Source organism: Chiloscyllium plagiosum, chromosome 12 (genome assembly GCF_004010195.1).
Source record: "Chiloscyllium plagiosum isolate BGI_BamShark_2017 chromosome 12, ASM401019v2, whole genome shotgun sequence".
In the NCBI taxonomy this organism is placed as follows: Eukaryota; Metazoa; Chordata; class Chondrichthyes; order Orectolobiformes; family Hemiscylliidae; genus Chiloscyllium; species Chiloscyllium plagiosum.
In genome coordinates this window covers 15,937,483-15,961,909 of record NC_057721.1, presented here as the reverse complement: position 1 = coordinate 15,961,909, position 24,427 = coordinate 15,937,483, and the positions used below count along the sequence as shown (strand labels likewise).

At 39.2% G+C, this 24,427-nt stretch overlaps 1 protein-coding gene across 1 annotated transcript in view; it reads right to left on the bottom strand.

The window, feature by feature from the left end:
* Nucleotides 1-21,528, bottom strand: part of gemin8 (gem (nuclear organelle) associated protein 8) — a 40,694-nt gene extending 19,166 nt beyond the window's left edge. The window contains exons 1-2 of the mRNA XM_043700573.1: nt 21,429-21,528; nt 15,578-16,010 (exon numbers count right to left, since the gene is read on the bottom strand). Of these exons, the coding sequence (XP_043556508.1) occupies nt 15,578-16,010; nt 21,429-21,482 (487 nt within the window). The 5' untranslated portion in view covers nt 21,483-21,528. The remainder of the gene's footprint in view (nt 1-15,577; nt 16,011-21,428) is intronic.
* Nucleotides 21,529-24,427: the final 2,899 nt, after the last annotated feature.

The following is a 24,427-nucleotide window of genomic DNA, read 5'->3' as shown; positions in this document are numbered from 1 at the left end:
GTCAGGCGCTGGTGATACCCAAACTGGGTGCCACTGAGCAGGTTATTGCTGAGCAGATACTGCTTGCACTGTTCATGACAGCTTCGATCCCTTTATTGATGATCAAGAGTGGACTGATGGGACAGTAACTGGCTGCGTTGTATTTGTCCTGCTCCTTGTGTACCAGACACACAGTTGTAGAGTCATACAGCATGGAAACAGACCTTCGGTCCAACCAGTCCATTCCAAACATAATCCCTAACTAAACTAGTCCCACCTGCCTGCTCCAGGTCCATATCCCTCCAAACCTTTCCTATTCATGTACTTATCTAAATGTCTTTTAAATGTTGTAATTGTACCCATGTCTACAACTTCCTCAGGAAATTTACTCCACACGCAAACCACCCACTATATGAAAAATTTTGCCCTCACGTCTTTAAGTCTCTCTCCCATCACTTTAAAAATGTACCACCTAGTCTTGAAAGCTCCCATCCGAGAGAAAAGACGACTACTATTAACACTATCTACACCCCTCATGACTTTATAAACTTCTACTAAAGTTGCCTCTCAACTTCCTCCGCTCATGAAAAATATCCCAGCCTTTCTCTATAACTGAAACCTTCCATACCCAGTAACATCCTAGTATATCTCTTCTGAACAATCCTTCCTATAACTGGGCGACCAGAACTAGACACAGCATTCCAGAAAATGGCCTCACCAATGTCCTGTACAACATCAACATGACTTTCCAACTCCTATGCTCAATGGACTGAGCAATGATGGCAAGTGTGCTAAATGCCTTTTTAACCAACTATCTTTGTGATGCAAACTTCAAAGAATTATGTACCTGAACCCGTCTGACCCTTTATTCTACAACACTACCCCATGCCCTACCATTAACTGGATAAGTCTTTCTCTTATTGGTGGTACCAAAATGCAATATCGCCACATTTATCCACACTGACTTCTATTTGCCATTTTTCAGTCCATTGACCAGTTTGATCAAGATCCCTTTGTAATCTTAGAAAACCTTCACTGTCTACTATGCCACCCATTATGGTGCTGTGCGCAAACACGCCTTCTATATTCTCATCCAGATCATTTATACAAATGACAAACAAAACAGGACCCAGAACTGATCACTGTGGAACAGGCCTCCAGTCCGAGAAACAACCATTCATCACCACTCTGTCACCTGTCGTTAAGCAATTATTTATCCAATTGGCAAGCTCTTGCTGAATCCTATGTGACCTAACTTTACTAATTAGCCTACCATGCAGAACCATGTCAAAGGCTTTACTGAAGTCTAAGTAAATAACATCTACTTCTCTGCTCTCATCAATCTTCTTGGTAACTTGTTTAAAAAACTCAAGCAAGTTTGTGAGATAGACTTTCCTTGCACAACCATGGTGACTATCGCTAATCAATTTTTGCCTCTCCAAATATCTGAGCAATTTTCCACATTGTCAAGTAGATGTCAGTGTTATAAGCTTGGTGAGGGGAGTGGCAAGTTCTGAAGCACAAGTCATCAATATTATTGCTGGAATGTTGTCAGGAGCCATAACCTCTGCAGTATCCAATGCCTTCAACCTTTTCTTGATATCATGTTGAGTGAATCAAATTGGCTGAAAACTGGTATGTGTAATGCTGGGGACCATTAGAGGACGCAGAGATGGATCATTAATTCAGCAGTTCTGTCCGAAGTTTGTTGCAAATGCTTTCTCTGCCTTCACTGAATTTTTCCAAAATCATTTGTGATTGGATGTGGCAGGACTGCAGAACTTAGATCTGATCTGTTGGTTGTGGGTACACTTAGCTCTGTCTATCACTTGCTGCTTATGCCCTCTGGCATGCAAATAGTTCTGTTTGATAGATTCACCAGGTTGACACCTGAGTTTTAGCTCTGCCTGGTGCTGTTCATGGCGTGCCCTCCTGCACTCTGCATTGAACCAGGATTGATCTTCCGGCTTCATGCTAATGGTTAAGAGAGAGATATACTGAGCCATGAGGTTACAGATTGTACTGAAGTACAATTCTGCCGCTGATGCCCAGTCTTGAGTCGCTAGATGAATTCCAAATCTGTCCCAGTTAGTACAGTCACAATGCCATGCAACCCAATGGATGGCATTCTCAATGTGGTGGTCATTCTTACGATACTGTTACGGGCAGTTGCACCTGAAGCCATCATATTGTTTAGGATGAAGTCAAGTATGTTTTGTCTCCTTCAGTTGGTTCCTCACCACGTACTGCAGACCCAGTCTAGAAACTATGTCTTTTAGTACCTGACCAGTTTGATCATTTAATGCTGCTATTGAGCCACTCTTGGTGGTGGACATTGAAAGCCCCCACCCATACATTTTGTGCAAATATTGTTCAACATTAACAAGTACTGATTTATTAGCTGAGGGTGAACAGTACATGGTAATCAGCATATGGTTTCCTTGCCCTTGTCTAACCCAAAGCCATGATAATTCATGCCGTTTGAAGGCAATGTCGAGGACCCTGGGGCAACTCCCATCCAACTATTTAGCACAGTCTCGCCAACTCTGCTGGGTCTGTCTGGTCTTTGGACAGGATATATTTGTGGATGATGATGGTGACACTGGGACATGGTCTGTAAGGTATGGATTCTACGAGTATGACAACATCAGGCTGTTGCTTGACTACTTTGTGAGACAACTCTCCCAATTTTGGCACTCGCCCCCAAATGTTAGTAAAAAGGACTTTGCAGGGTCGACAGGACATCTCATCTCCAACACTGATGATTACTTTACCATGGGGGTTAGAAGTAAATTGTACAGAAATTCATAAAGTAAGCCTGTTTTACTTCTAAGTGAAACAAATAAGGTTGTTAGAGAGTAGTTAACAATTACCCTCTTTTACATAATCTTTGTTTTTAAAAAATGAGTCACTCCAATTTCTTGTTGAATTAAGATGCATTTTATCCAGGTTTAACTCATTCCACTTTGCGATTGTATGGCGGTACTGCATATTATTGGTCTGCATGCAGATCAGACAAGGGGTACTTTTTCCCCCAATATTATCCTTTTTCCAGTTTTGCAGATTATAAAATTGTTGATTTATTTCCACAATGATTCAGAATTAATGAAGAAACTGACCTCTGCAGAAAAGCAGGATTCTGGTTTTCATTCCTGTTTTGTGCTGAATTAAACAGATTTCAACGGAGGCAGAAGTAGGGTACTACAAATGGCCTTAGACCATCTGGTTAGAGAATGGTAGATTAGTCAGAGTTCTTAATCTAATAAACCCAGCTGGAAATGAGAGAGAGAAATTTTGAATCTATATTCTTACACTCAAAATCAAAGCACATAAATAAATAGTAGTCACTGGATGGGGAAACCTGAAGAAATCTGGCAGAAACAGAATCACTGATCAGCAAGGAGACCACATGCTCAAAGACTAGAGGTGGTCAGAGAAAAATATACAAGTTGGATTTTTATTTATTAAGAAATATTGCCAAGCAGATATGGAACCAGACTCAGGTTTAATGGCCAATAGAACCCAGAAGTTTTCAAGAGGTTATGAAGCTAAGATATACCAACTTTTAACTGCCTTACTTCTGAGAGTAACAATAGTGAGCAAGAAGACACAAAATCAGGCACTCAACTGGTTTGTCTATAGGTCTATAAAAAAGGTACAAACTTACAACTCAAACCCACTTTGTCCAAGGAGGCAATTGGTAAACTGAGAACAACAATTCATATTTATCCAAGCAGGCAAATAATAACATTGTTACTTCATATTAGTAAAACATATTGCATGTTACAGAACAGTAAATACTAACCATGTTTAGTAACAACTCCCGCTCTGGACAGATGTCAATAGGACAATTTGTCATGTGGTCAGATAGCAAGAGGTAATCCCATGGGTTGGGAGTTTAGAAATACCCTGAAGACAGCAGAAGGAAGCAATTTATTCTGGAGGTACTGTCAATTACATTTTAAGAAATTGGCAAGCTCGAACACTTGAATTAACTTGAAGAATTCACACATCTGTGTCGCTTGCAATCACTGCCAATTACAAGTACATTGATAATTTCCAGGCTACAAAATGAAATAATGTGTAGTGTCATAATGTTACAAAATTAAATCACATAATTAAATAGGTTTAGATATTTACTTTCTATAAATCTTTAATTTCATTTCACGCCCCCTTCTGCATTTAAATACTTCATATGTTGGGAATGGAATTGTCCACAGCTTCACTTTTAGCCTTAGATAATTTAAGGGCAAACACCCACAACTCCAACACATTTCATACCTTCCAATGGAAAAAAGGAAAGCCTGTAATTTAGTACCATACAATGTAGAATGTTATAAGTATAGTTAAATGCAGTGAATCTGGCCTTGATTAAGTTTTTCCACCAATACTGTTGCCCGTTGCCATGTATACGTATATTTTTAGATTACAAGACTATAAAAAGTCACTTTCTTCAGTATAACGTGAACCAGATGGTCATCTACTTTAAAAAGATGTTAACAGATGTTAGAAAAGAACTTTTTTTAATGAGGAAGCAGCAAGATAATTTTGAGATTTTATCCTTGTCGTCCCCAACTTTGTTGTTTTTAGTGAGATTGTGTTAAACTACTAATGAATATAATAGGTGCATAGTCCTCAATTTTCCCATCTTGCTTCTACTTATTGATCACATTTTTAAAATCATCTGGAAACTGGCAATCCAAACTGCAACAATCTTAGGAATCTGCAGATTTTTCCAATGTTTCCTTCTTTCACAGAAAACTCTCTCTCCTCTCCAGATGGCTTGGAGAAATTAAGGATCGACAGCCAAGGGATTGAACTAACCCCCATTTCCCAGAGTGAACAAGAAATGCAATCTTTTTACACATTCCCAAGTGACACTCATCAACGGGCAATTATACTAATGACAGAACCAGTTCTCTACTTATAGGAAAATGCTGCCCTCTCCTGTGGATAATTGGATAAGACAGGATTTCATAGTTACAAGCTCTTCCTTGGCCAACATTTAAAAGCTTAAATTCCAGAAGATTGGATTTATATCCATTACTTTACATATGGCATTGATTCCAACTGGTCTCGTCATGAAATCCAGATCTCCTTTCTTTATCAGTTCTTTCCATCCCAGAGCTTTCTCAGTCCAAGTCTCATGCTTCCTTTTCCCCCAAATTTCCCCTCCTCATCCCACCATGCCCTCTCTCTTTCATTCTCGACTCTTCTTTCAGATGTATCAACAGCAACAACACTGCATAATTCCGGAGAATTTCAAAGAATGTACATCTCAGAACGAGGCTATTTGGTTCAATTGAGCTTTCCTCATATTTGTGTTCCATAGGAGCCTCCTCTAACCTGTCAGCATATAGAGTCATAGAGATGTACAGAATGGAAACAGACCCTTCGGTCCAACCCGTCCATGCCGACCAGATATCCCAACCCAATTTTGTCCCATCTGCCAGCACCCGGCCCATATCCCTCCAAACCCTTCCTATGCATAGACCCATCCAATTGCCTCTTAAATGTTGCAATTGTACCAGCCTCCACCACATCCTCTGGCACCCTCTGCGTGAAAACGTTGCCCCTTAGGTCTCTTTTATATCTTTCCCCTCTCACCCTAAACTCTGAACCCTTTCAAGTTTCATAACATCTTTCCAATAGGAAGGAGACCAGAATTGAACGCAATATTCCAACAGTGGCCTTACCAATGTCCTGTACAGCCACAATATGACCTCCCAACTCCTGTACTCAAAACTCTGACCAATAAAGGAAAGCATATCAAATGCCTTCTTCAATATCCTATCTACCTGCGACTTCATTTTCAAGGAGCTATGAACCTGCACTCCAAGGTCTCTTTGATCAGCAACACTCCCTAGGACCTTACCATTAAGTGTATAAGTCTTGCTAAGATTTGCTTTCCCAAAATGGAGCACCTCGCATTTATCTGAATTAAACTCCATCTGCCACTCCTCAGCCCATTGGCCCATCTGCTCCAGATCCTGTTGCTGGCACTCTTTTCCCTTTTGTACTTACCTATCTTCGCTTTAAATCCATTGATTCTTCTCCTTCAAGTACTTATTCCATGTAAGCTCCATGTTCTAACCTCTCTGCGCACAAAAATATTCAGAACAAACGTTGGCTGCTTTTCTGGTGCAGAGGTCACATGCATGGTGCAGATTTATGTAGTTGCATGTGTCACTTCCAGTTTGTCCTGCCTATCAATTTATGAATTTTAATGCAAATTGTGTTTACATATAGTGGAATAACCTATTTAACTACACCTTCATCTTACATCGTTGAGATAAGATCAAGGAAGGAAAAGTAGACAATTCACGAGCTACAAAGCTCAGAAGTGCCTAGAAGGTCATCTCTCTGCAAACTAATTGTGTGAAACTGCATTATCGTCCATTTACTCCTGCCAATTTTGTCTTCACCAATTTGCTTCTTCCACTGTCGGTAGCTTCATTAATCCTATTTTATAGTGAGGAGACAGGAGGCAAAGCACAGGTATGGTTTGCCGTAACATTTAAATGCACTGTGCACTGAAAATAAAACTGGCCATGCACATTAAAATCAGTAACTGGCAGCTGCATTTCCATCGTTTGAATATTGTCCCACAACTGTATGATTAAGCCTGGGATCTGTTATGTAGCTCTGTTGTTGGACAAGCATGGACTTTGATAGTATAAATATGCAATTCCAAAACTGTATTTTAGAGTCATTTTAATAGGACATGGTTGCTATTAGGATCATTAAGTGCATTAGATTTTATGTCAGCATTGCACATGGTCTCTGTACTATTCTTGCGTTAATCCTCTTATTTTCCTTTAATGAGGAAAAATCTCCAGTAAACAATTTAAATGGAAGTACTTACTGCCAGATACATCCTCCATAGACATCCTTTTTAAATTTGTCAGTTTTGATTGAACACTGTTTAAAGGGCTTTTGCATTGGGCTCAGAATGCTCTCACTGTATTCATAAGTCAACTGACTGGTTCCAAATCAGTCCTATGCAGTGGTTCTAAATCAATGAGTGTTGCAAATCTGATGCTTAGTGCTGTCATGAGTGCAGCTAATCTTCTTCCAATCTGGTTAGGAAATATTGACCAACTGCTAAACACTAAAGTCCTCCTGAGAGAAACAATTTTTTTTTTTAAAAAGTCATGCAATTGTGCAGCAAACCTGTAGCTCCTGGTCACTTTAACATACTCCATGTAAAAGCTTTGTTAAAAAAAGTTAATGGGCCCACACATGTAAACATGCACACTACAAGAAAAAAAGTGTATATTGCTGGTAATAGAATGAAAATAGTCAATCAAATCTCGAAATTAAATAGTATGACTAGTTAATACTCAATTGAAGGAATCGATTTAGAAATGATTCTGGTTGAAAGTTTGCTCGCTGAACTGGAAGGTTCATTTACAGACGTTTCGCCACCCTACTAGGTAACATCTTCAGTGGGCCTCCAGGCGAAGCACTGCTGCTGATTCCTGCTTTCTATTTATATGTTTGGGCTGGTGGTGTCATTTCCTGTGGTGATGTCATTTCCTGTTCTTTTTCTCAGGGGGTGGTAGATGGGGTCTAACTTGATGTGTTTGTTGATAGAGTTCGGGTTGAAATGTCATGCCGCTAGGAATTCTCGTGCATGTCTCTGTTTGGCTTGGGATGTGTTGTCCCAGTCGAAGTGGTGTCCTTCCTTATCTGTATGTAAGGATACTCGTGAGAGAAGGGTCATGTCATTTTTTGGCTAGTTAATGTTCATGTAGCCTGCCTGTTTGTCCAATGTAGTGTTTGTTACAGTCCTTGCACGGTATTTCGTAAATGACATTAGTTTTGCTTGTTGTCTGTATAGGGTGTTTCAAGTTCATTAGCTGCTGTTTTAGTGTATTGGTGGGTTTGTGGGCTACCATGATGCCAAGGGGTCTGAGTAGTCTGGCAGTCATTTCTGATATGTCTTTAATGTAGGGGAGAGGAGCTAGGGTTTCTGGACACGTTTTGTCTACTTGTTTGGGTTTGTTGCTGAGAAATCAGCGGACTGTGTTCATTGGGTACCCATTCTTTTTGAATACATGGTTTAAGTGATTTTCCTTTGCTCTGCATAGTTCCTCTGTGCTGGATCGTTGAAATAATATTCTGATGCAGCTTCTTTTGTGGATGTTGGGATGATTGCTTCTGTAGTTTAATATTTAGTCCGTATGTGTTGTTTTCCTGTAGACGCTGGTTTGATGTTCCCCATTGGCTGTTCGCTCCACTGTGACATCTAGGAATGGCAGTTTGTTGTTATTATCCTCCTCTTTAGTGAATTATATGCCAGTAAAATTGATCAATTATTGATCAATAATACCAGAACAGCCAATGGGGAACTTCAAACCAGCGTCTACAGGAAAACAACACATACGGACCAAATATTGAACTACAGAAGCAATTTTAATGTATCATAAATTTTACTGTTCTTTGTAGTGTAATGGAATTTAGTTGAGAAACAAAAAAGTGTTAAAAAAAAACTAATAAATAAATAGGTAGCATGGTGGCTCAGTGGTTAGCAATGATGCTTCACACCGCCAGGGACCCGGGTTCGATTCCAGCCTCGGGCGACTGTCTGTGTGGACCTTGCACATTCTCCCCATGTCTGTGTGGGCTTCCTCCCACAGTCCAAAGATGTACAGGTTAGCTGAAATGGCTGTGCTTAAATTGTGCGAAAGTGAGGACTAGAGTGGTGCTGGAAAAGCACAGCAACTCTAGCAATCCTGATGAAGGGTTTTTGCCCAAAATGGCAATTTTCCTGCTCCTTGGATGCTGCATGAAGTGCTGTGCTTTTCCAGCACCACTCTAATCTTGACTTTGTGCTTAAATTGCCCATAGTATTCAGAGATGTGTAAGTTAGGTGCATTAATCAGGGGTAAATATAGGGTAGGGGGAATGGATCTGGGTGGGTTACTCTTTGGAGGGTTGGTGTGGACGGGTTGGGCTGAAGGGACTGTTTCCACACTGCAGGGATTCTACGATTCTGAAATACTTCTAAAAATTCAGCCCTTTCTTGCTCTCACAACAACCTTAAATTGATACACTCAGATCTCAATGAAGTGTGAATCCTGTCTCCATGCTAAAGCTCCTTGTTCAACTGTATGGCAGTACTCAGTTCCCTGTTCAAAAACGTTCTGTGCATTCACTTGATGTTATTTTTGTTAGGTAGTATCTCTTCCAAAGACTCTTAAACAAATTAACTCAGTTTTCCATTCGGATACTTCAGTCTTCTGCCTCCGTGACTTTTCCTTTCATGATTTTGAAGTCAGCCAGGACTTCTTTTTCAGCCCAGATTGGTTGGAGACCGTTATTGAACTCTATTGTTAAGAGACCTTGTCTCTGAACTGACCTGCATTATGCCAAACTTCTTACAGATTGTTCTGACTTTGTGTTACTGAACTCTTGTTCACCAGGTAACAGAACATTTCCTCCCAATCACCCTAAACCTTTCTAAGTACCAAACTGTTCATCTCAAGAATTTAAAGACCTCATTAAAACGCATGTCAGCAAAAACAAAACCAAACACAGAACAAATCATGAAACTAAAAACCACATCTTCCCTTCTTAACAAACAAAAATGTAATTTCAATTTAAAGCTATGGATTATTCTTCCACTTTAGAACTCAAGCTGTCAACAACAATTGTATTCTGAAACTAACAGTTGAGGGGGTCATTTGATCTGACTGCATGCCCCTCTTTCATGGTTAGGTCTATTACTGGGTGATCCTCATTCCTGATGAAGGGCTTTTGCCCGAATCGTCGAATCTCCTGCTCCTTGGATGCTGCTTGAGCTGCTGTGCTTTTCCACACCACACTCTCGACTGTTGCTGGGTGACCTTGGACAGGGAACATGTGATGGAGTTCATTTTTAGTTTGCAAAATGGGATTTTTATTTGAATTTTGTTAAATTAAATGTGAAAATTTAATTAGGTTGTTGAGTCCCTTTAATTGCACTTCATCTAAATCAACTAATGTTTCTTTAAAACTGTACGCTATGAACTTTCAGCACATCTCACACTGTATTTCAACTTATCCTGCCATTTGTTGGATAAGCATGTGATGAGTTACAACAGCATTCAGTTCAACACGAGCTACAAAACAGTGAAGCAGATCTAGTGAAAGAAACGATAATCCATCCATGGCTCAAGGCTGTGTAGTATGTTAATTGTTCACTGTTTAATAGAATGATTCAGGAGCATATGTATCCAAGGTGGTTTCCAAGCCAGTCCTCAACACTGACGTCAGAGCCCATGATGTCTCATGGTATGAGGACATGGCATGGAATACTCCTGATTACCACCTACTGCTAACCGCTGCCCCTATCCATCAGCTGATGAATCAGTACTCTTGCATGTTGAACATGAACTACAAGTAATACGGAGGGCATCAAGGAAAACAATGCTGTATGGGTAGGGGAACCTCAACACCCATCACCACTGACCAAGCTGGTTGGCTTCTGTACAAGAGTCTGTTTCCACACTCTAGGGATTCTATGATAGAACTGCTACAAAGGAACAGGAATAGGCCAATTTATTGCACCTGCTCCACTATCTAACATGAACATGGCTGATTATATGGCATGATGTTCACCCACATTATTCTCATAACTCTTTATATCATAGATAATGTTTTGATTTTCAATCTCTACATATACTCAAAAACCAGGCTTCTAAAGCCTCTTGGGGTAGAAAATTAAAGAGATTCACCACATAGAGTAAGTAAAATTATTTCAGACATAAATGGCATCCCCTTACTTTTAAACTGTTCCCCTGCTCTAGACTCCCCAACAGTGGAAAGCATCTACTCTTTTCATTCTTTAAGTATTTTGCAGGTTTTCAATTAAACTACCTTCACTCTTCAGAGTCTGCCCAAATTTTCTTCATTCAATTGTGGTCCTTGCACTGAGCCTTGCGAAACACCGCTGCCTTCCCTTCTCCAGGTGCGCAAACCAATTATTTACCACAACTCACTGTAATATCCTTAAGATAATATTTAAGCTGACACTGATTCTCGTATTCCAGATACCACAGTTTTATTAACCAGCCTTTTCTGAGATTTTGTGAAATGCTTTTTGAAAAATCAATACAGGTCACACCTCCTCATTCGTCTTTTCTGCTATTACCAAACACTTAGTTCGAAAGAATTAAGCTTGATCTGCATTTTGAAAATATGCGCCAATTCTCCTTACTTAACTCAAGCATCTCTCCCAAATGCTAGCTGATATTCCTTCCTACACTGTCCCCGCTCCAAATTCTGAAGCATTACCCATCACTGATTTTAGGAAGATTTCAAATTCATGCAAAATAGCTGGAGTAAGCCATTTTATAAGTGCTGATGTAGTTTCTCCTGAGATAGAAGAAAGGTTACTGTTGAGCACATATTCTGTGAAAAAGGCACAAATGAAACATGAAGCACCATAAGGTAAATAGTTTTGGAATGTTAGTGATTCTGCAGTTCACCTAGTCATGACATTATTGTATTTTCTTGCCAGAAAGTGATATTTCTCCTCAGGGTGGTGGACTAACCTTAACAGTATCACATGACAAAATCATTATCTTACAATCATTATATCCTCCTGGTCAAAGATTAAACGTCCTGCTGAGACACGCTGGTGTGTTTGATGAATACAGTTGGTTCTGCTATAATGTGTGTGTCTTCAATTCGAATTGGCTTTAACGCGATTGGAGAACTTAGACTGTTATTTGTAGAACGGGAACATTCCTTACCTGTGTTGGCTATAATGCCATTCTGGCCTCATTAGCTTAAATGGTGTGACCATTGCACGATTTTCTTATAACACAAGAACGGAACTATGGTGGAATATCAGAACTGACTTGTATATGAGACTTAGTGTCCAAGCTGGAAAAAAGTATCGAAGGACATCTGCACATCCAAACGGAAGCATTTCACAGACATGAGACTTTACTGAGTAGTTGCATGAGTCTAAAGGCATGGGACAATGACAAATATTTTCATTCTACGTTTTGTTGACCTGGTAGTAAGGACAAAAGAATTATTATGGACATTATTTTGGAAAATGGATAGGGAGCAGACTTGGTGCACTAGTAAACCTTGTGACTGATAATGATGAGCTCAGAGACCTGAGAAATAATATGAACATCATGATCAAGAAAGTCCTTTCAGATGTGAATCATGCAGTAAGCAATGACATGTGGCATGAAATTTTAGCTGATCAAGTAGACTGCAAGTTGATGACCGCTCTGGCTTGGGTGATTAATGCAAGTAATTCATGCCAGATATTGGCGGGTAAAGTTTTTAAATCAATTTGTTTTTGGGAAAAATCCTTCACTGCCTTCCTGCTCTAGAAGATGCACCAATTAGTTCCAAACATATCATATTCTATAGAAGGACCTTTTGTTGGTGCAAGAAAGAGATCTTGCATCAGTAGCCCAGACAAACTTAAATGTCATAGCTTGACTAGGTGCACAATGAAATAAAAATCACAGAACAACGTGTGGACCAGAGCAGAAGTCCTAATTTAAAAAATAAATCACACAATATCAGGATATAGTCCAACAGGTTTATTTGGAAGCACTTGCTTTCGGAGTGCTGCTTCTTCATCAGATGGTTGGAACAACCACCGAAAGCTAGTGCTTCCAAATAAACCTGTTGGTTCATAACCTGGTACTGTCTGATTTTTAACTTTGTACACCCCAGTCCAACACTGTCATCTCCAAATCAAGAAGTCCTGATTGTGAAGCTTTGGTGACTGCCAATAAACCTGAAGATAAACTATTTGAGAGGCAAAACAAAGATTTAGATTGTTGGAAAAAAAAAAGTTTATTCTGAGGTAACAGAAAAGGGTAACTAGTTTTATCACATAAATGGACTTGTATTAAAATATTTTTACACATCAATAAGGTTCAAATGAAGCTAGCAACTAGTGACTTCGTAGAATGATTTTGAGGTACAGATGTTGAAGTGGAGCCCTGCACAGCGGGAAGAGCTATTGAAAAACATTTTTAGATCTTTCAGCCACATATTGGCATTGCCCCAGAATGAACAATAATGGCAATGATAATCATTGGGTATACTGTCTTCAACATGTCTCTTGTAAAGAATTTCACATAAAATATTTGACAAACAGAATCCCATATCTATTGTTTCAATATAAGCCAGTGTTTCAGCAGTTAACTGTATTCCCAGCTCTGAAAATGGTTCACATTTTGACAGCTGTGACAAATGCCATGACAGCACTCACGAAAATCCACAATATTTTAAAATAATCAGCAACATTCCAAATATTCACAGCAGAATAGATCAATGCCTGTCACAAAACTGTGCTTCTGCAAGGCTATACTTTTCAGAGAGAAATGCTTCCAAGGCAGTCAAAGTATGCAGAACAGAAGCTAAACAAATATGCTCTTTGCCTAAATTACACCCTCAGTGTGGCATTTTTCATGAAGATCTGTGTTCAAATGAAAAAAAAACTTTGCAATGTTTTATTGATAACAAAGTGAAACCTTCAAGCGTCCTCATGATGTTCAAAGTTTCTTTTGGTTTGGTACCATGGAACTGGAGAAATGTATTAAAGTGATTAGAGCAGAACTTAAGATTTAAAATTCAGCGTCAGGCACACAGTGCTTTTAATTATACTGGTTTAGATATTAAGCACAGTAGATCTAGAATAACTATAAATCAACAATTCTGAGAAAAAGTGTTGCTCCCATTTCAGTTAATTATGCAAAGTCATCACAGAAAGACGACGTCCTTTTAACAGCAAACAAAGAGCAATTGAAAAGCTTGACTAATAAGCTGAAATCAATTGTGTACTCAGATTAGAATAGGTGTTAGTTTTGATGTGTTGGAGTTAGGTATTGCAACAAAACATTCTAAAGTAAAGAATGATTTAAGAGAAAACAACTCATCAAGACTATTATATCTGGATAAATGCATATTTAAGATCCAATCCCCATGTCTCTTAGTGACACAAAATTAGACATTGTTAGCGATCTTCCTGTTGGGGCATTGGAGTGCAATTAATTTGATAATATGCCTTGTAGGTTAAAAATGGAAAGTAATAACCTGTTGTTTGGGAAGCTAAGCAAACCAGTGTGGAAAGCATTCAGTAGAGAACAAATCTTAGCCATGCTGTGTTAACTTAACATTATTAGAACTACACAGTTCTTGTGTGCCTTTTCCCCAGTGCTTGATGCTTTGTAATCATAAAGTTAAAAAATATTGTTCTCAAGAGTGTTCACCTCACAACAATACCTTCAGGTCAATCCACATTCAACAGCCTGCTCTGAAAACAGTTCACATTTTGACAGCTGTGACAAATGCCATGACAGCACCCACGAAAATCCACAATATTCTAAAATAATCAGCAACATTCCAAATGTAACAACCCATAACCTTCTACAAAGAAGTCAACTCACTGCAACTCCCAATGTTAATGGATTCTCTAAAAATGTGTAACTTCCGGGAATGCACCAAGTTTTGTCCAAATCTTTCTATTAATATTTGGGATGTGTTGCTTGCAAAGACACAGACTAGCAGGGGTGGAGAAGTTATCTCTGATCACCTTCTGTGGCCGATGTAATAAATGTTTGCTGGGAATACAGTTAACTGCTGAAACACTGGCTTATATTGAAGCAATAAATATGGGATTCTGTTTGTCAAATATTTTATGTGAAATTCTTTACAAGGGACGTATTGAAGACAGTATACCCAATGATTATCATTGACATTATTGTTCATTCTGGGGCAATGCCAACATTACAAAAAGATGCATGTGATGATAGCTCATAGTTTGACCAAACTGGCTTGAAACCAATGCAAAACTGAAAGATCTCTAAAACTAAATGATTGTGCAAGTGATCAACTACAGAATTTATTTTTCATAAAAATGTATGTAAAAAAATTATAAAACAGCCTAAAGAGGATCTTGCAATGTAATACTATGCACAGCATACAGCTGTTGGTGGTTAAAAGTTTTGGATATACATATTAACTCTTCAATTTTATTTAGAGATGGAGAAGACGACATGTTAATGATATAGTAATTGTGCTTAACTATGGATTAACAAACTGCTGTAAATAGGCAGAACTAGGATTGTGATAATAGTGCTAGGAAATGAATGCTATAGTCTAGCACTGTTAATAAATTATAAACAATTAGAGATTGGCTGCTGTTCTATGCTTTACTTGCTGACTTGTTGAAGAAAAATAAGTTATTATTCAACCAGAAAATAAAGAGAGAAAGGCAAGTATAGTAAGACTCTGTTTCTCTGCTTAAGAACGCCCATGAACAGACAGCTATGAACAATTAGTTGATCGTCTTGAAAGTAATACATCTTGACTGATTAAAAAAAAATTAAATGAGGTGAAAATGAATTTTCTACAAAAGAGATCCATGGTGCTACATACTTAGTATTGACACTCTGTGCACAGTTGATTCCCACTCTATTCTGATCGAAGCCACAAAGAGTTGAGACTCTCTGGAAGGGGAAACGTGTGGTCACAGGAGTAGGGAGAAACAAGGAAAGGATGGTGCAGCAATCCATTACAAGATCATGGATATATTCAACAAGAAAAATTAGATGTAATTTCTAACACTTACTTAATTCTTCTTGATGTTTTTCTGTCTGTTTGAAGTACTGGCGCAATTCTTCCGTTATTTCCACATTGCTGATATCACATTCTATTTCGCTATCTGAATCTGTTTCCCCTTCTGTGTCAGCATTTAAATAGGCTTCATGGCTCAAATCTCCCATTTCAATCTCTGAGCTGCAGTGCTCTTGACTTCTTTGGCTGTGCTGATTTTGTTGAGTAAATCGTGAAGAGTAGTACGAATATCCATTATGCCAGTCAGCAAAGCGAGTTGCTCCTGGTTCTGTGTAATACCAAGGAGAATACTCAAGTGATTCGACTGCCTTGCGATAAGCAAGTCTATGTTTCTGCAGCCAGCCCATAGCTAGCTGATAATGCTGCCAAAATCTGTAGTACATTTTATGATTGTACCAAGGGACCGAATCTTCTCTCATTCCATTATCCTGTTTAAAGTAAAACACAAGTAATTATTTGTTTTCCTTTTCTTCTCAAAATTTTGACTTTCTTCCTTGAACGTTATACCTTTGGTTTACATAGAGGGTCTGGAATTGTGCATGTGCACATTTCTGGATGAACGTAATTGCACAGTTACCCACCATTTCAAGTGTCAACAGACACATCCAATAACCTTACACTGTGTTAGCAATTCCACAGATACAAATGCAAAATGCTGGAAATCTGAAACAAACACAGAATGCTGAAAAAATTCAGCAGGTCTGACAGCGTCTGCCGAGACACAAGAGAGTCAATGTTTCAAGTTTGTACGAGAAGGTGACTCTTACCAAACACGGAATGGTAACTCTGTTTCTCTTCCAATAGATGCTACCAGACCTGCTCCAGCATTCTGTGTCTAATTCCAGATATAATGCCTAACTGACCTGCATTCAGTTAAAAACTGACACTAATCACCTTTAGATTGGGAAGCTAAAAACATACAGAAGTACTAAACTACTAATGTGATTCTATTTGTCAGATATAATAAGCAAGATTCTATACAAGATATTATGTAGATGATCATATATTGTAAGAGAATACCACCTCTAGCTAAAGTGAGTGTAGAGAAGGTTAGTTTGCACTAGCTGGTTTGGAAGAAAGAAAATATCTAAAACTAAACAGGCGGATGCAAGTCATCAATGGTCTGATTGTTTTACAAATGGAACTTCAATAAATTGTTGGTGTATTAAAGGAAGGGTATCTTGCTGTGTCACATTCTGTTAAGAACATGGAAGGTTTTGATTTAAATTGTTCTGAAATTCTGGTTGAACACATCAACTCTAATTCATCATGCAATCAAATAAGAAAATGTTGGAAACATGCAGATTAAGCAATATTTGCAGAGCATTACAACATCTGCTATGTTGCTTGCTTTTGTTTTAGTAAACGCACGCAACCTATTTCAAGACAATTTAAGACAAACTAACTTAACCGGTGATCAAATCTGGCCTGGCTTGAGTGCACGTAAAGCCCTTCTCAATTATTTTACCAGGCAGCTTGTGCCACTGCAACTTTTTTGATGCTAATAGTAAAATTGGCATGAATTCTTTAGTCATGTGGATAAAGTTATTTGGGTGAGTGAAGACATATAAAGTATGGATGACTATATAGCATAACTTAAAACACATTCTGTACTTCACTTTGGTGTTATTTCTATGAAGAATGGAATACAGTTTACAAATTAATTCAGCAATTGCCATGTCAGTGAAATATGATACATTTTAGATTTACTAACACAGGACTTCCAGGTTATGAGCATTATGCAGTTTTGTAAATCCAGATGGATAGATTGCTGTGTTCTGAGGAAGAGTCACTGGACCCAGAATGTTAACTCTTATTTCTCTGCACAAATGCTGCTAGGCCTCCTGAGCTTGTCCAGCAATTTCTGTTTATTTTTACTAATCAATTTGAAAATTGTCTTTTAACCCAAAACGTTTGAAAAGCATTCCAATGGAAATGTTCTTGAGCTGCGGTTGGCATGAAAATGTAAACTGAGGTTACAAGAAGCCTTATTCTACATCTTGCACATATTATAGGTAACTTTAGTGTTTGATGCAAATAGTGGGTGTCAAAAGTATATCATTGATTGTTATCTGTCGTGGATATGTAAAAACGATGAAGTATCACTTCCTCATACGTCATGTACATTAATATACACATGTACAGAAAACCAATAACAAACACATTGATGAGAATATTTAACCTGTTGCCTATGTTCTGATTTAAAAGAAAGAAAATATCTTAAATGGCCTACAGTTAATTATATCCATTAGCTCGGTGCACATATTGGGACTGATTTTCAACAAATAGTTAGGACTACAGGAACAATATTATTGATACATTGTTATGACTCTAAAAGGTTGTTGAAGCTCAGATCATGTCACAGTCATTCTTAGACAATTCATTTTGTAAATAACCTGTTTGAACTAAATCAAAATTGGCTCTGGTGAGTATAATTACATGGTATAAAATGCTTTCACTACTGAGTCTGCCTTCCTCAGGTTTATATCAACTTTCAGTTTCACCAGTTTTGTTTCCTGCCACAAACATATACATATCCTGCTGTCAAACCTTTGTGACAGGACCATTCTTACATGACAGATCATCAATTTCTTGTAGATCAGATGGGTTTGAAGATGTCTAAACAAAAGCATGAAAAGAATAATAGGGGCAGGGCATTCTGCTCATGCACCTTGCTTGGTCATTCAATAGAATCACAGCTGATCCAACACTCCTGACCTCCACTTTCCTGCATCTTCCTCATTACTCTTGACTCCCCTACAGATTCAGAAACTATCCAACTCAAACTTATATATACACAAGGACTCTGTCCTGACAGCTGTCTGTGGCAAACTGTTCCAAAGACTCTCAACCCTCAGAAGAAATTGCTCATCTCAAGTCTTAAACTAGGAGTTCCCTAATTCTGAGACTATGCCCTCAGGTCCGAGACTGTCATGACAGAAAACACACTCTTAGTATTTACCCTGTTAAGCTCCTTAAGAAGCCCAGGTATTTCAATGAAATCACCTCTCAATTTGCTAAATTTCAATGAGTACAATTGCAACTGTTTAGCCTTTGCCGGTAAGACAATTTTGCCAATAAGGGATCATCCCAGTGAACCTTCTCTTAACTGCCTTCAATTAAATATCTTTTCTTAAATAAGGGGACCAAAACTGCAGACACGGTCTCACCAACACCTTGTACAATTACCAAAAGCCTTCCATATTTTCATACTCCAAATCCCTTGAAATAATAGCTAACATTTCATTAGCTTTCCTCATTATTGTTGTACCTGTATGCTAGCTTTCTGTGTTTCACGTACAAGTACCCCAAGTCCCTGTGTTGCAGTTTTCTGTAGTTTCTCTCCATTTAAATACTCTATCCTCACTTACAAAATTAACAACTTCACATTTTCCGACATTGGACTCCATTCGCAAAACTTTTGGCCACTCATTTAAATTACCAACCTCTGAAGTTTGCCAAGCCGGTTGATTTTTCTGCAAATATTTCATCTGCTGATTAGATGACATCTTCAGTGCTGTGTAGCCTCCAGACGAAGTGCTGTATAATAATACACAGTGCTTCATCCAGAGGCTGAAGATGTCATCTAGTCGGAAGACAAAGCGTCTGCAGAAAACAAATCAACTGGTTGGGCGAAACGAGCAACAACTTCAACCACAACCCAAGCTACAGATCTTCAGAAACCTTGTCAATATCTCTCTGTAAACTGTTTGTATCCTCCTTCAACTTGCCTTTCCAACTATTTTTGTGTCACGTGCAAACTTGGCTACAATGCAGTTGCGTCCTTCCTCCAAGTCATGATTATCAGCTACAATTTTAAAATAGTTGTGGTTAGAAAGAGTTAATGTTTCCAATCAAGATCACTTACTTGATCTAAAACATTGACTGTTTCTCTCCATAGATGCTGCCGTACCTGCTAAATAATTCTAATATTTTTGTTCCTTTCTCAGGTTTCCAGCATTTTCACTGTTTGCATTTGTACAATTGGAGCTAAGCTCATTCTGGCAGTCAATTAGATCATGACGGATGTGAAACCTAATTCTAATTTCCTCATAATATGCTATTCTTTTGGAAACAGAAAAAAAGAGACAGAATTCAATTACTATTTGTGAAAGTGTGTTCAAATTTTCTATAATCTTTGATTCCTCATCTCACCAAAAATCTGGCTCTAATTTTTAGACGGTGCCCCTGGACCTCCCAGCCATAAAAAATAGTTTCCATCTCTCCTTTCTGCTCCCCTTAATATCTGAAAACTCTGATCAAATTAAACCTTCTCGACTTCTGTGAATGCAACGTTAGTTTGTATATCACTCCGTAATTTAACCAGTAATTTAAAGTTTCATTGGCCGTGAGGGTAGGCTGTGCCTATTCTGTTAACTAAAAATGTTCAAGGAACTCAGCCACCTATCATTATGTACATATTTAAGCAATTTTCTGATAAGAGACACAAAGTTCTATAGTTCCCTCTTTTGTTCTCTCACTTTTCATATCTTTTAATAACCTTTCCCAATAATATCACTGTCTTGAAAATTTCAAAAATCACACAACACCAGGTTCTAGTCCAATAGGTTGTCCTTTAATCAGGTGTACTTCCAAAAGCTTGTACTTCCAAATAAGCCTGTTGGACTATAACCTGGTGTTGTGTGATATTTGTCCAACCCAGTCCAACACTGGCATCTCCACATCTTGGAAATTTCAGTTGACCAAGCAAAACCCCATTACAAGGTTAAAATTCACACAACACCAGGTTATAGTCCAACAGGTTTATTTGGAAGCTTCCAAATAAACCTGTTGGACTATAATCTGGTGTTGTGAGATTTTTAACCTTGTACACCCCAGTCCAACACCAGCATCTCCAGAGTTCGCCATAGCCACTATTTCCATCACCGAGCTCTCCACAACACCCTGTACCAACTCTGAGGTCCCCACCCCTCCGAGGGTGCCTGGCAGATCTGCTGTGCCCTGGGCATTGCAGTTTATATCCAGACTCTGGGCAACTGGGCTGGCACTACATGGGTAATGGTTGATGCTGCAGTGTATGGAATGAGCTGCCAGAGGAAGTGGCAAAGGCTGGTTCAATTGCAACATTTAAAAGGCATTTAGAGGGTTATGGGCCAGGTGCTGGCAGGTGGAACTGGACTGTGCTGGGATATCTGGTCAGCATGGCCGAGTTGGACCAAAGGGTCTGTTGCCTCACAGCATCAGAGACCCAGGTTCAATTCCCACCTCAGGCAACTGTCTGTGTGGAGTTTGTACATTCTCCCAGTGTCTGTGTGGGTTTCCTCCCACAGTCCAAACATATGCAGGTTAGGTGAATTGGCCATGCCCGTAGTGTTAGGTGAAGAGGTAAATGTAGGGGAGTGGGTCTGGGTGGGTTGCCTTCAGAGGGTCGGTGTGGACTTGTTGGACCGAAGGGCTGTTTTGTAATTTCCACATTGTAAGTAATCTAATCTAATCAAATCAATCTCTATAACTCTATCTCCAAATCACATTAAAGGGTGAAGGTGACACACAAAACAGCAGATTTCACCCCTTTATGTGACAATGTATTTGCTGATTTCAATGCTGAACGGCCTGGCTTTAATTTGAAGACGGCCTCTCTCCTATTCTCTCCCCCTGTTCAATGTTTGGTAAACACCCCCGAAGGGCACAAAGACCAAGTTGAAATCAGAGGTTTAAAGAAGGCCTTCAGCTCTCTGTCCTGCACAAGGCTCTTAAACTATAGACTCTGTGCTGACCCCAGCCTCCCTGTCTCAGGGTGAGCTTATCGCAGAAGGAAGCACTTCCGCGGCTGTCTCGCCCGCTACGCTCACGGAGGAAACTGAGGCCCAAGCCGCGGACATTACCTGGTGACCACTTGCCGCCTCCATCATCCCTCCACAGGCAGACTCTTCACGCATGCGTCAGCGGCAGACGCTATCGTCTTGTAGTCGCATGCCGATCGCGTCGCAGGCGGTGATTGGAGCACTGCAACCATATTTGTATAGGAGGAAACCTTCATGCGTGCGCGTGGAGGGGCATGACGGCCATCTTTGTGCAGGGCAAGGAAACTCCTTGATCTTCTTGGTAAAGGAGAATATGCAACGCAGGTGGGACGATTGACGGCCATTTTGGTAAAGGAGGAGCGGCAGGGTGGCCATCCTGGTAAAGGAGAGGATGGCGCCATACCAGACCAAAACCTGGGAGGTTGCATTCAGCAGAGTTTCAAATAACTTAAGACTGTTCACTTGAAATGAATTGTAAAGCAAATGAACACTACGTGTCATATTTGAGATCTTTGAAATCAAGCTTGCGGATGGATATGTCTACTGCTGATTACATCTGGTCCTATATATCTACGTTTGTTCTTAAAGACTTAACAAAGGGTTTTTTGTGTACTACCAAACATTAATCCATTGCAGCAACAAAAACAGAGATTGCTGGAAAAGCTTGGCAGGTTTGGCAGCATCTGTGCTGAGAAATCAGAGGTAACGTTTCAGGTTGAGTCACCCTTAATCGGAACAGTTCAGCAATTTATGTTTTTGTTTCTGATTTACAGCATCTGCACTTCTTTTGGTTTTTATTAATCAATTTCATATGTCCGTTGGTAGCCCTAGACAGTACTCATCTGCTGTCAGTGTTTCTGTTGCATGCAGAACAATGAAAATAGGCACATAAAAACTAGGAGCAGGAGCAGGTCATGCGGCTCTTTGAAACTTGCCTGCCATTCAATATGATCATGCCTGATCCTCTATCTCAATGCTATATTCCTGGTTTCTCTCCATACTCCTTATGCTTTTAATAGCTAAAATACTTACTAATCCCTTTCTTGAATATACCTGTTGACCTGGCCTCCACAGCCTTCTGTGTTAATGAATCCCACAGGTTGACCACACTCTGAGTGAAAGAAATGTTCCCTGCGTTTTAGTTTGCTTCTCTATTGGAATTTTGTCAGTCACATTCTTCGAAACTCTAGTGAATACAGGCCCAGTAGAACCAATCTCTTCTTATAGAATAATCCTGCATTCCCAGTATCAAACTAGTGAACCTTTGCAATATCAGTTCCATCTCCCTTTTTGTGTTTTTTTTTCATTTACGACACTATTTCCAGTTTGTTCCCTTTTTTCACTTTCTTCCAAACATGCTTTAACTGTGACTCAATGTGAACTGAATCTCATTACTTGGAGTACCTGATCTCTCTCGAATTTCCAGTAAGCCCAAATGTTGTGCTAATCCTTCAATTATTTCTATCTTCTTAGCTCTAGCAGGCAGTACTGCTTCCAGTTTACTTGCCCTTTCAATCAACCAGTCTTCTGTGATCTCTTCCAAGTTTGTCAGGGATATCTCTTCTACAACCAAGAAGGCTTTCACAATTTCTAATGCCATCTTATTTTTGTTAGTTCAAAATCTGGTGTTTCTTTTTCTTTCTCACTTACCAGCTCCATATCCAATTTTATGTTTTCTTTATTCCAAAATTTAATGATAAGTCACTGGGATCAAAGTCTGTGTTGTCACAAATGTGAAAAGATTTAGTAAAACTATCCAAAGACTGTAATTTATCTTAATGAGAAATTAAGGTTAAAACACTCACCAGCTTTCTGTGTTGAACAAAAACAAACTTTATTATGAGCAAATTGTCTTTAACCAATGAAAATTTGGAAGAATGACTTGCATAGATCCAGCTTAAGTGTAATTCTTAAATTCCCCTGTTCACAAACAGCAGACACAAAGTAACAGAGAAAACATGGATGTTAAGGGTATAAAAAGAAGAAAAGATCAGGCAAACACAGTTCAATAGCACCAGTCTAGACCACAGATGGATGAGTTCTTTTTTCTCTTCCTTTCAATTCCTTTCTCGTTCTTTGCTATTGTGCACAAAATTGTTTAAGCACTCATGCTTTCTTCCATTCACTTGTTGAAAACTTATCTTTAATTGTCTTCAAAGGCATTTTATTTCTCTTTCAATAGGGGATTTACAGAGAAATGTGAATGGAAGGTAGCTAGTTGTTCCTGGAAACTTTCTGGTGCCTCCACATGAGTGAAATGTTTCAATGTTTTCGCTTACTGGCTGAGTTGCCCTCTGCTATGCAGCATTGCCCCCTCCCCTTTACAAGGTTGGTCAGCTGGTTGGAAGCGAATCAGACTATTGTTGTCCAAGAAATATTAACGAAATGTCTGAACTCAGTACCCAAGCAATTTTACTTCTATATGCAGGCAGAAAGGGAGGTTGTTCTGGAATTCTCCCACCGCAAGTCACACAAAGACAAGGAGAGCAGAAATGTTGAATAAACATGATAAATATACTCACCGTGAAATACCACAGTAGCTCCATCAGTGCAAACGACCTGCACCCAAAACCATGACAAGATTTGACATAAATATGTCTAGAGTCTTGAAACAAAAGAGTTTGGATCCAAGTATGGGGACCTAATAAAATATCATTGTACATCAAGAAAGAAAGTGCTGCAGAATGAGCACCAGCACTCACTAAAGTGCACAACCTGTCAATAAAGGATGGGGCTTATTAGCAGATCGATTAGCAGCTAATGTTTGTCCATTTTAATAAAAGGTAACGAACCACTCTTTGTTAACAATAATCTGACCTCACTCACTTCTAATTCCCTTAAGATGTTAGAGAATATAATTTCTCAATTTATCATGGCGCTGTAGAGAATAGAAAATCCAAAAAGACATATCAGCATGCATTTTCGAAAACACGCTTCTGTGATACACAACATGTGCAAACCATGGAAGAGATCAAGCATTGCTGGGGGGAAGGTATCAAAGAGTACAGTGGGTGAATGGGGGGAGGGATGGAGGTGATAGGTCAGAGAGGAGGGTGGGGAAGGTAGCAAAGAGTACAATG